Raw genomic sequence first — 11,148 nt, 5'->3', positions numbered from 1 at the left:
CTAGGACTTAGGGGCTTATTTTGGGTGCTGTCAGAGGGACAACTTGTTAGAAATAGGTACTATCGATAATAGTTTCTTTTGAAGAAAGTGTAAGGGCTTCTATGGGTTTAAATGGATTGAAATCAGTAGTTTAAAAAAAAAAAAAAAAGTAGCAAAAAAAAAAAAAAAGAAAGAAAGAAAAAAGAAAAAGACATATTTGACTCAGGGATTTTTTACTGATAAAACAACAGGCCCACCTGGAATTTACTAATGTTAAAGGAAACCCTTTTGCTGATTGCAGTAGGCTTTGCATCAGGGCATGGAAGAAGAGGCAGGGCCAGAGTGTAGAAACAAATCTAGGGCACACCATTGGCTGCAGTTACACCTATGTGCAGTATAAATGCATGTTAGTTTTCTCATGTTGTTTTGAAGCTGTTGTGATTGGAACACAAATTAGACACTGGGACTATATAATTTCTTTATGGATCAAGTAATTTTTCTCCTGCTTTTGTTAAAATATGTATTTCAGGTAAGAAAACTATTTTCTTTTTTTGAAGGTAACTAATTGAATGTTGATTTGGATTGCTTTCTTGTCATTCTGACAGTTGCAGGGAGCTCTCATTTATTGTTGCTGAATATTCCCAGTCTACTTTCTTCCCAATTTGTTGGAAGCTCTTTTGGAAGCCTTAATCTGCTCTGTTGTCTGCTGCTTCTGGCATTATATTGATCCCCAGAAGAAGTAACAGGTCCCAGCATCTTCAAGTCCTCAACTAACTCATGGTGCTTTTGGACACTAAGATGCTGAAAATTCAGGATAGTTCTGGTACACAGGGTTATGCTCTGGCTACTGCTTTAAGAAACATTAATATAAGAACTGCGTATGTAAGGACCACATTACTATATTTCTGCTTCCCTCTGTAGTACATTTTGCAGTAGTTTTATTCATGTTTATCTATGTTTAGGTTTTGTGTATGTAATCTTTCTCTTACATTTAGATTACTGTGTTTTGTGGCAAAAGTGATTTTGAAGTCCTGTCAGCTTCTCATATGAATACCACTCATTCCTTTAGGGAAGAGAGCAGTGTATTTGGGGTGGTGAGATGCCTGTACTGTACTTAGCCTCATGGTATGTTCCTCTAGAGTATCCAGATACTCCATTTTTGCTGGCCAGTTTTGAGCTCAAGAAGAGATGTTTTTAGTGGAGTCCATAATGCAGCAGTCTGTGATCCGCAGCAACTGGGGAAGTTTCAAGAGGAGAAGTTGAGAATGCCAGCCTCTTAAGGATGGTAATATGGGGTGAAATCAAAGCTTCAGTTAGCTTGGTATCAACTCTCCAGCAGCAATGAAAAGCGGGTCTTTGGCAAGGACTGTAAGAACAGCATAATATGAGAGTGACCTGTACTGTGCTACTTTCCCACTATTTGTAGCTTAAAGATTTCCTGAGATGGATGTAGTTTCAGTGCATTTACTGAGCTTTAGCGTAGTTCTCTTGTATTAACTACTCCAGCCTCCTCTGAAGCTCATACAAGCATTTAGTACTTGTTTTAGACTTTGGCAAGGAGATCTACAAATACGCTATCCTATGAAGTTGCCTTGTTTGATTTGGATCTGGACCCTACCAGCTACGTTTGGTCTTTCACACTTCTTGTACTGAAAGAGACAACTAAAAGGCAATCCTTTCTCATTTCTGACTACTTGAGATTTTATAGACCTCTTTTATATTTCCCCTTGTGCCTCTTTTTCAGACACAAAAGTTTACTTTAGTCATTTGTCAAGAAATGGTCTACAGAACAGGTTGATGGATATTTGCTTAGGAAGACACCTGTTTAGCTAGTATGCAGCTAGCCTAAATATAGATTTGAATACAGATTTGAACCTTAGCTCTTTGTGGTCAACTTAAGATCTTTATTATTATTATTATTATTTTATTTTATTTTATTTTATTTGTATTTCTGCATTCTTTGCACGGGGACCTGGCAACACCTGGCAAGGTGTTGTCAAGAAAAAGGGGCATTCTTAATCCTCTCATCTTATTTGATAAATCTGAAAATGCACTGTACACTTGCAGATTTTGTTAGTTTTAGGTCTAGCAATATGTATGTGTAATAAAAAATGGCATACAATAATCCCGATAGTGGAAAATTATTAAAAAATATCTTAAGTCAATTATTGGCAATCGCACATTTCTTTTATTAACTTTAAAAGCAGATTTTCCTGCCCTTTGGATTGCATTGTCTTGACCAGATTATTTTAGAGGAATGGAAGCCAGCTATGCATCCATCAATTAACAGCCTGTTACTTTTCCTGGAAACATCTATTATGTTTAAGCACTTTTATGTATGCCATCAGTATTAGTCTAGTATGTCACTTCAGGGGCTTCCATGAAGTAGTATGTATCCTTTTAGAAGGGGCTTATAAAATTTATAGAGGCTAAACACTCTATAAATTTTATAAATTTTATACTTTAAAAAGTATGAACTGAACATTAAGATCCTCTGCTTTTTTATTATTTTTTTTTCCCACAGTGTGTGTTTTGTTTTGTTTTTTTGACTACATTTTGAGTTCATTGCTAAATGATGGTGTTTATTTGTCTTCCAAATTCATAAAGAAAATGAAAATGGAACTTAAAAGGACTTAAAAGACAGAAAAGACTACAATGTTTAAATAATTATTATGTGGTAGGGATTGGCATCACATGCCCAACCAAATTTCTGTTAATTTTAGAGGTGTGATTCAGAAATTTGTATTGCCATGTCTAAATTGGATAGGTAAGGAGGTGTAGGATGAATTATTTTATTACCCCTTGTATGTTGTTTTTTTTTTTTCTTTTTCTGTGATGTATGGCAGTTGTGAAAGTGATGCCACTAAACTACATTCTTGACTGTGGAACATGAGAGTAGGGCTGAGGCCTCCTACTCCCAACTGACAATTAACTGTGATTGAAACATGGACATTGAAAGTGCACTCTCTAGACTTGTTCCTAAAATGATGATAGATTTCTTTCTTTCTAGTAGAACGTGTTTGGGTCCCAGCTGACATGGTTTGGCCACCTCAGAAGACAGAATGAAAATATCACCTGTAGCCGCAAAGTGTGTAAAAATCATGAAGCCCTTCTGTGTCACATAGTAGGGCTGGTAATATTGGTCCATATAAAATCTAAAACTAGCTGACAAATTTTAGGTAAAAGTAGTTAATACAGACAATAAAGTAATTAAAAGTTTTTTGTTGTTGTTGTTTGTTTTTTTTTTTTTTTTCATTATCTGTTAAGTTGCGCTCATGCATATTTCTGTTGCAGGGCTCAGAGAGTCTAGACTGTGACCAAGTGAAAAAGCCTGATAGAGTAGTTTTGATGGAGTGGACTGAATTTCCCAAAGGAGAAGATCCAGACTATTATATTGTAACCTATCAGCTCACAGATGCTTTCAATCAAAAAGTAAATATCATCAATACACGCAAGAAGTAGTTACAAATGTATTTAAGCTGTACATATGTAATTAATAGTATTTTTTAAGATCAATATGAAATGGCAAATAAAGAGAAACTTTGGAGAAATTACACTGAATTCTGTTATTCATATAGTATAAGTGAACTTTTACAGAGTCCTTTTGAAGCCAGTGGGACTTAAAATACCCTTCTGTATTTTGAATAAGAATAGATAACCATATGTTCAAAGTTCAGAATATGTAAAATTTCCAAAGTTCTCTGGTTTGATGAGGAGTCCAGCTTCTCTAGGAGAGGCACAAAACTACCCCCGGATCTTTGTGTCAGAGTATTGTTCTTATTTTGCGCACAAGATGTCCCGGAACTTAAAGAAAATAAGGATTTTCATGCGGAGGTGTTTCTTAATAGCTTGAACAATCTCTAAAAGGTTGTATTATAAATGCATTGGCTATTTTGCAGCTTAAATGTAGCCTTAAGTGTGACATGCTGCAATATCAGATGTCCATTTCAAAACCTTTACAATTTATCATCATTTTATTATCAAACCTTTAGATCATTTATGAATTGTATTTTTATTACTTTCACCTTATCTAGAAATTCTTTTAAATTACAGAATGTAAGAAACATTTCTAAACTTGAACAAAAACCTGTCAGTACTACAATTCTTCTGGAGGAAAATAAGACATATGATGTTACAATAGAATCTCTAAAAAATGGACATATCCGAGGTGTAAAATCATTTAACACACGTAAGTAGTGTAGCACAAAAATAATTTTGGTATAATTATAATTAGTCTTATACTGAAGATTGAAGGAAAACAGATTGAAATCCTGAGATTATTGAATTATTTAGAAACCTTACATGTTTTTGAGCATGAAGAGTGGAATAATTTTTCTATTACTTGTTTGGTTAGCATAATAATTCTGTAATATGGGACTGATGTAAATGTTTGGGAGACTTTTAAATGTTATAAGCTTTGATATACTACAGTAATTTGGGGAGAAATATATAAAAGACGACCATCAGGAAAGTTAATTACAACCTGGCAATTTCATATCAGTTTAGGGTTGTGATTGCTTGTCTTACTTATAGAAGTTAAATATATTAATTACATAATTAATATTTTTGTTTCCATGTTATGAAAATCCCTCTAGTAGCTTGAAGATCTAAGTATTGTGATTGACTGGGGCAAATTTGTTAGTATAAGAACTTGTGATTGTAGCCCCTGATACTGTAAAAACTTCTTTTATACCTGTAGAGCTGTTTAGGATGAGAAGTCTTGATGATAACTGGATTGAAAGGGCTTTCTAATCTTTTTTAATTGCTTTAAAATAGTTTTATAGTATTACCTTTGTACACATCAGAAGCCATATTCAGAATCCTAGTCTAGGATCTGAATACAAACTTGCATCATTGGGAAAAATGTGTAGCAAGTTGAAAACATTGCAGCACCCACTGACTATGCTGAAATAGTACATTCAGCAATCTAGCGGTAATTCATGTTTATATTACTAAAGTGTTACTGCTCTTGATCAATGTCTATTACTTGACTAATATTCTAGTAAACTGTGTGCTTTTGTGCAATCCTTAATCCTTAATCTATGCATTTATATTTATGATTGCTTCAGACATATTTACATAGCGTCACAGTAAAAAAAAGAGCACAACTTTCTTAATTGCTCAGTAAGACATTTTCCGTTTTGACATAATTTTATACTTTTTATATTACCTATTGTGTGTATCTCTGACAAATCTTAAAAGAAAAAAAAAAAAAACAAAGTAATGGATTAAAGATTTGGGTTAATTGGTAATGCAAGTTTTTGGTTTTGGTTTTGTTTTTTCCTTGTCTGCTAGGTGGAATTTCAGAAAATGATATCAAAACATTTGTGACAGCTACTACTGTGTCTTTTAACTGGAGTACAATGGCCAAAGATTTTTCAGTTTCAGTTTCACTGAATGATTCTTCTCAGTTTATACAAAAAAACAATGGATTCTTTGTGTGGACTGATTTGACACCTGCAACTTTATATACATTTGAGTTTATATTTCACCAGTTACATCTTGAATTTCTAAATGTGTCTCAGTCATTGGATGTTCAAGCTGAAACAGGTATATATTAGTTTGTTGTAGTCACAATGAATGCAAGGAAGCACTATCTGTTTTCTAGAAGAGTTAATAGTAAATTACAAAAAGTCTATATATACTTACACATTTTTTTAATAGATATAGGTTGTTTATTTTCTAGAAAGCAGAAATAAATTGAATGATAATGACTTTGAAAGGGCATTTCTTGCTAATTTGTTTTTTGAGGAGCAAGACTTCAATTTTGTATGTGCAAATATTTTAAGCTAACTATATGTTTTGCAGTCAAATGAGAGTCAAATGAATTCCAGTTTAGATGAAAGTGGACTGCAAACACAGGACATTTCGGATTGCAATTACTTGAAGGATATCGACTGAATTTGTTATATACTTTCAATGAAAGGCAGAGAAAATCCTATATGTTGTAAGGATTTGGAATACTTTTTGCCAGTGTTCGAAGCAGTGCTTTTGCACTGATAGGTGCCTAACCAACCTGTGCTGTTTCATAAGAAATGCTTTGAAGGATGTAGGATTCTGAGGCTGGTACACTTGATTGTGTACACCTTTCAATGCAATACACAGATAAAATTTAAAACCTTTAAAACTAGGAACACAAAAGAAAGGATGATATAAGTTCAAATTTAGCAAAATAATTGTTTTCCTAAAATCAGGAAACAATTAGAAACAGATGACTTGTTAATTTCAAAATTTTAAATTTGAAAAATGAAAAAAAAAAAAAAAAAGAATAGAATAAAAAATAATGGATCTATCTCTCTCTCTTTATTTTTTATTTTTTTCCCCTTTAGTAAGTTTTAGTAAGCTATATTTTCTTTTAATTAAATCAATCAGAATTTTTAAGACACTTAGGATTTTGAATGAGTGATGATTCATAATTAAAGACTTCTTGTATTTTCTAGTCATGATTTAATTAAATGCTATCATCTTCAAATGAATATGGATTTAAAAAATAATAATAATTATTAAATGTAACACTGCCATACACAGTACAGGAAGTCCTGAAAATACTGTTCTTGTTCACCTACAGGCACCTGTTCCCAGGGGTGGCTGGCATTCCAAAGCAGCTGCTATAGAATGAGTAAGGAGAGTAAGCCATGGAAGATGGCACAACAAGTTTGTGAAATATCTTCGCAAGGGGCACATCTTGTAGACATAGGGAGTGAAGGAGAACGTGATTTTATTTTATCTTATCTCCAGACAATTAGTCAAATAGTCATGTTATGGACAGGTCTTAATGACCTAAAGGTCAGTCTGTTTTGTCTTCTTTGCTATACATAGAAACAGGAGAATTTTAATGTGTAGAACCTAATTTTTAAAAACAAGTGCTATGCTTTAAATAGTCATTTTTTTTGTGAAGTTATTAGTAGCTGTAAGAGGAATCATTAATTCTGCATAATTTGAAATACTGAAAATATTTAGCATTGCGGAGGAAAAAAAAGGCTGTAGCTTTTTTTTTTTTTTTTTTTAAGTGCTTCATAGGGATTTTATTTCGCCTGTAGGTGGTGCTGCTTTACCAGCTTTAAAATATGATTTCATACTTTGTGTCCATTACTTTGTATGAATATCAAAGTCTGGGGTTGACTTTCATAATTTTGGTGCAGAACTAAGATACTGACTGCTGGTTTAGCAGAGTGCATTCAGTATGGATGGCCAATGGAAGAAGGGACTGAAGCAAGTTATTTAATGTAAAAAGTTTAATTTCCTCCTATTGGTGATACGAGGGTTCTTAATGCCAGCTCTGCTGTTACTATGACCATTATGACTCACTGTGGTGTGTAATTTGGGAATAGCTACAGTGATAAATAAAACTATTGGGAAAGCTCTAACAATGATGGAGGCACTCTGTCAGATAATTGGGATTCAATTTTCCCATGACTAAGTTTAGTGAAAATGTATTTTGTCCTAAGTATCAGAAGGTTTAGAGAAAACCTGCTTTGCAATAAAAGTGTTTCATTGTAGAAAAGAAACTTGCAGTTGTGTTTAGTATGAGAAACACAAACCTGTCTAGATTTGTGGTTAGAGAGGCATTCTAGCCTTCCTTTTTAGAGAAGCACCTGTACTACATGTATTTTACATGTAATATTGTTTTATGTATAAGATTTTAGAATTTCTGTAATTTTGACAGCATATTGATATTAATCTTAACCAACTTGGTATTTTAGGAATAAGGTAGTATTTGTAAGAGGCTGCCAAAAATAGATATCTAATGAAAACAAAATATTATTGAAGATTGATAAGAAAACTATTAAGTTTTTTTTTTTCTTTTCTTTTCTTTTTACTTTTAAATTTTTGATTACACAGGGAAGAGCTGATTGCCAGGCTGGAATTTGAATGTTAGTCTATTGTTTAATATTGATCATGACATGCATTTTTAATTTAGTGGAATCTAGTCAGTTTAATGAAAAAGATAAACACCTTATTTTAAGAATGGCAAGGGATGATTATAAAAGTATTTTTCTAGCACTTCTTTCTTAAATATTTGTCTTTAATTAGCATGTTCAAGTACTATATGTTTCAAGTACTGTATGAGTGTGTTGCAGTCCTGTCACTGTCGTCATTTGCTCATCCTATAAGAACTCCAAATTGTAATTACATGAATATGAGTCTTAGGAGTTCAAAGATCATGGGACATACATTAGGAATGGTGGAACTTGTTTAGAATCATGAGATTAAAAAATACAGATTCGGTTATGTTTTTCTTTGGTGTTTGAGTTAATGAGTTATGAGTTAAATTTCTGTTTGCAATATTTTTCTCTCAATACCCATGGGAGTTTAAGTATTCTATGAAATTAAATGAAAGTTTAGTTTATAACATACTCGGAGGATTTCATCAGCCTTAGGAAAACTGTGGAACACTATGACACTGATAAAAGTTAGTAACACTGCAAGGCATGATAGTTCTGTAACATTTGAATTCTGTTTCTCCTTCTTTAACTCTATTTGGATATGTAACTGCATTAAAATCTTTACTGACATGGGTGAGCATTCCTGTGAAAGACAATTGGGTACCCTGGTCATTTAGGTCTCTGTTCTGCGTAAGAAAGATGGGAGCACTTGGGTGATGTACTTACATCTGTCCTGACACTCTGTGGAGGTCTTCAGATTTAGAAAGTGAAAAGGGTAGGCAAAGACTAAGGTTTCTCTTACAAGCCCAGCTACAAAGGTTTCAAAGACCACTATAAGAAAAAAATATTCATTGAGGTACACAGTATTTTTGAAATACTAGGCTAGACACACAAGTCCTTCTAAAAGTCAAGCTGAGTTAGATATTTAATTTTTTTACCACTGGAAATCTTCACACTCTTGTGGAAATGAAAGACATCACACCATTTTGATTTCTTTTAAAACAACAGAAGAATTGAATAAAACTGGCTTAGTCTAAACCAACGTTGGTTGGTTGGTTTTCTCAGAGAAATGAAAACCGTGTTTTCTGGTGGAGTGCAGACTGAAGCTTACCTCCCTCTAGAGAGGGAGGTCTATATACTGTGAGCATATTTTATAGGCACCTTTCTCCCAAATTATCAGACTGTCTCAGTCTAGTGTATGGACTATTCTGCTGTAGAAATGGGAAATATTTCAAAGGTTAGGAATTTTGAATTAGGTGTGATTGTCCTAACTACTGAGCTACTGCCATGTGGGACAATGAGGAAAAGGTAGCATTTCCCTGTTTGACTGTGAATCAAGCCCTGGGTTTTGTTTAAGCTAAACTTTTTGCTTTCGGACCAAATTTATGAATATTTGATAGCTGACTGAATTTGTTTCTTTTCCATTACTAACATTTTTAGAAAATTATCCATCCATGATTATTTGATAATTAGTGTTTTTAAAAGGATTGTCTGTAATGATCAAACAGTCTACATTATTCCTATACAGATTTTATTAAAATGTTGTATCTACTACTTTATTTTAATCGAGGGGGGAAGAATTTTACACTGAAATATTTTTCATTCAAAATGTTCCCATGCAATTAATTTTAGAAATCAAATATGTAAATTTTGGATGTTTAGGAGATACCCTTGCAATGAGAAAAGCTTCAGTAATTCGTTAATGTAATGTAAAAATATATGTATTTCCTTCATTTTTTCCACATAGGACGAAGGTCAGCTGTTGTGGACAGATGGATCTCCTTATCTTCTAAAGGCTGGTATCTCATCTTTGTCAATGATACCAGAAAATGAAACAGACTGTTATGCTCTTCAGAGAGATCACAGTGGTCCAGACTACTTCTTCACAGGATTTTTCTGCTATATACAGCTACCATATATTTGTGAATATGAATGTAACTATATTTCTTCCAATCTTTTGCATTTATTTTAACAACCCCCCTCCCTCCCCATATTTGTCTTTGAATATACAAACATAAAAAGAACAAAGTTTTCATGATTTTGAATGACTTCATTTTTGATGTTCTTTTTCAGTACCCCTCGTACCAGAAAACTTCACGTTTAGTGTGCATGATGTCAAGGCAACTGAAGCTGTGTTTATATGGAGTGATATGGACATCTGGCTTAAGTCAGGCTTTGCCCTCATAATTAAGTATTATTTTGATCATATGAAACCATACATTCTGAGCTTGCCTGTGAATACAACTCAGAGAAAAGTCATGCAGTTGTCTCCTGGCCTTTGCTACAGTTTTTTACTAGCAGCAAGGAACTCAGATGGGGCACAGACTGTCTTAAGTCCAATTCTGAAGGTAGAAACAAGTAAGTTACAAAAATATATCGTAATAAAAACCACATAATCATAACCACATAAATTTTCATGCTTTTCTTTTGATTATGTTATTCATTTTGTTGCTATTTATTCTGAAATCAGAAATAAATTTGAACATGACTTCTGAATCCAGGATTCACCTGCTTGTAGAGCTGATTCCAAAATCTTTGTTTTGCTTTTGTGCTAAATTGCTTATGAGAATAATGAGGAAGGGTAAGGTGTTTTCACTGGCCACAAGCAGAATGCCAGCTGCAACTTCAACTTCTGTGAAGTGCATTTTAAAAACTCATTGTTAGTTTGATTTTAGTCACAGAATTCCTACTGATGTGTAAAGATAAAGCTAGATATCAGAGTAGTAGCAAGATGTTTTTTAGCCATGCTGATGAAACGGAGTAGCAGACTTTCCAATCTAAAGTAAAAGTTTTTGTTGAAATAGAGGTAACCTCTTATACCTGCAGTAAAGATTAGAACAAAGTTTATGGTTTAAAAATACATTGCGTTTTGACCCACTACATGATGCTGTGTGGTGTAAGAAAAAAGTTATGAAGCAATTAACTTATGTTCTAGTAAAATTTAGCTAGCTGTCATTTGGATGAAGTCAAATGAAATGGGCCTGTGGATAAAGATGAAAAATACCTTCGAATACAAAGGTGAACAAATAGATATGTCTTCAAGGAAAAATTATTTCATGGACACAAATATAATGCTAAAGGTGCTCCATCTACCAAAGACTGACACTATAGAAGAGCTATCTATTTTACTACTTGGTTAGCTTTTGAGTGAATCTAATAGTTTTGTACTTTGATTTGAACAGTGCTAACTATAAATTTATATGTAATTATTTAGCGATGTGCCTTGTATTTTATACACTTAATATTTTTATTGTTTATATACTTATAAATACACACACATAAC

At 33.2% G+C, this 11,148-nt stretch overlaps 1 protein-coding gene across 1 annotated transcript in view; it reads left to right on the top strand.

The window, feature by feature from the left end:
• Positions 1 to 460: 460 nt before the first annotated feature.
• Positions 461 to 11,148, top strand: part of PTPRQ (protein tyrosine phosphatase receptor type Q) — a gene marked incomplete at both ends in the record, with an annotated part of 132,760 nt that continues 122,072 nt past the window's right edge. Inside the window, 7 exons of the mRNA XM_084305484.1 lie at positions 461 to 508; positions 3,274 to 3,411; positions 4,033 to 4,168; positions 5,275 to 5,529; positions 6,548 to 6,765; positions 9,613 to 9,799; positions 9,939 to 10,223. Of these exons, the coding sequence (XP_084161610.1) occupies positions 461 to 508; positions 3,274 to 3,411; positions 4,033 to 4,168; positions 5,275 to 5,529; positions 6,548 to 6,765; positions 9,613 to 9,799; positions 9,939 to 10,223 (1,267 nt within the window). The remainder of the gene's footprint in view (positions 509 to 3,273; positions 3,412 to 4,032; positions 4,169 to 5,274; positions 5,530 to 6,547; positions 6,766 to 9,612; positions 9,800 to 9,938; positions 10,224 to 11,148) is intronic.

The sequence above is a fragment of the Netta rufina genome, assembly GCF_964035555.1.
Source record: "Netta rufina genome assembly, chromosome: 1".
Lineage (NCBI taxonomy): Eukaryota > Metazoa > Chordata > Aves > Anseriformes > Anatidae > Netta > Netta rufina.
The sequence above is the reverse complement of the archived record's forward strand: the minus strand, read 5'-3'. Positions and strand labels throughout refer to the sequence as shown.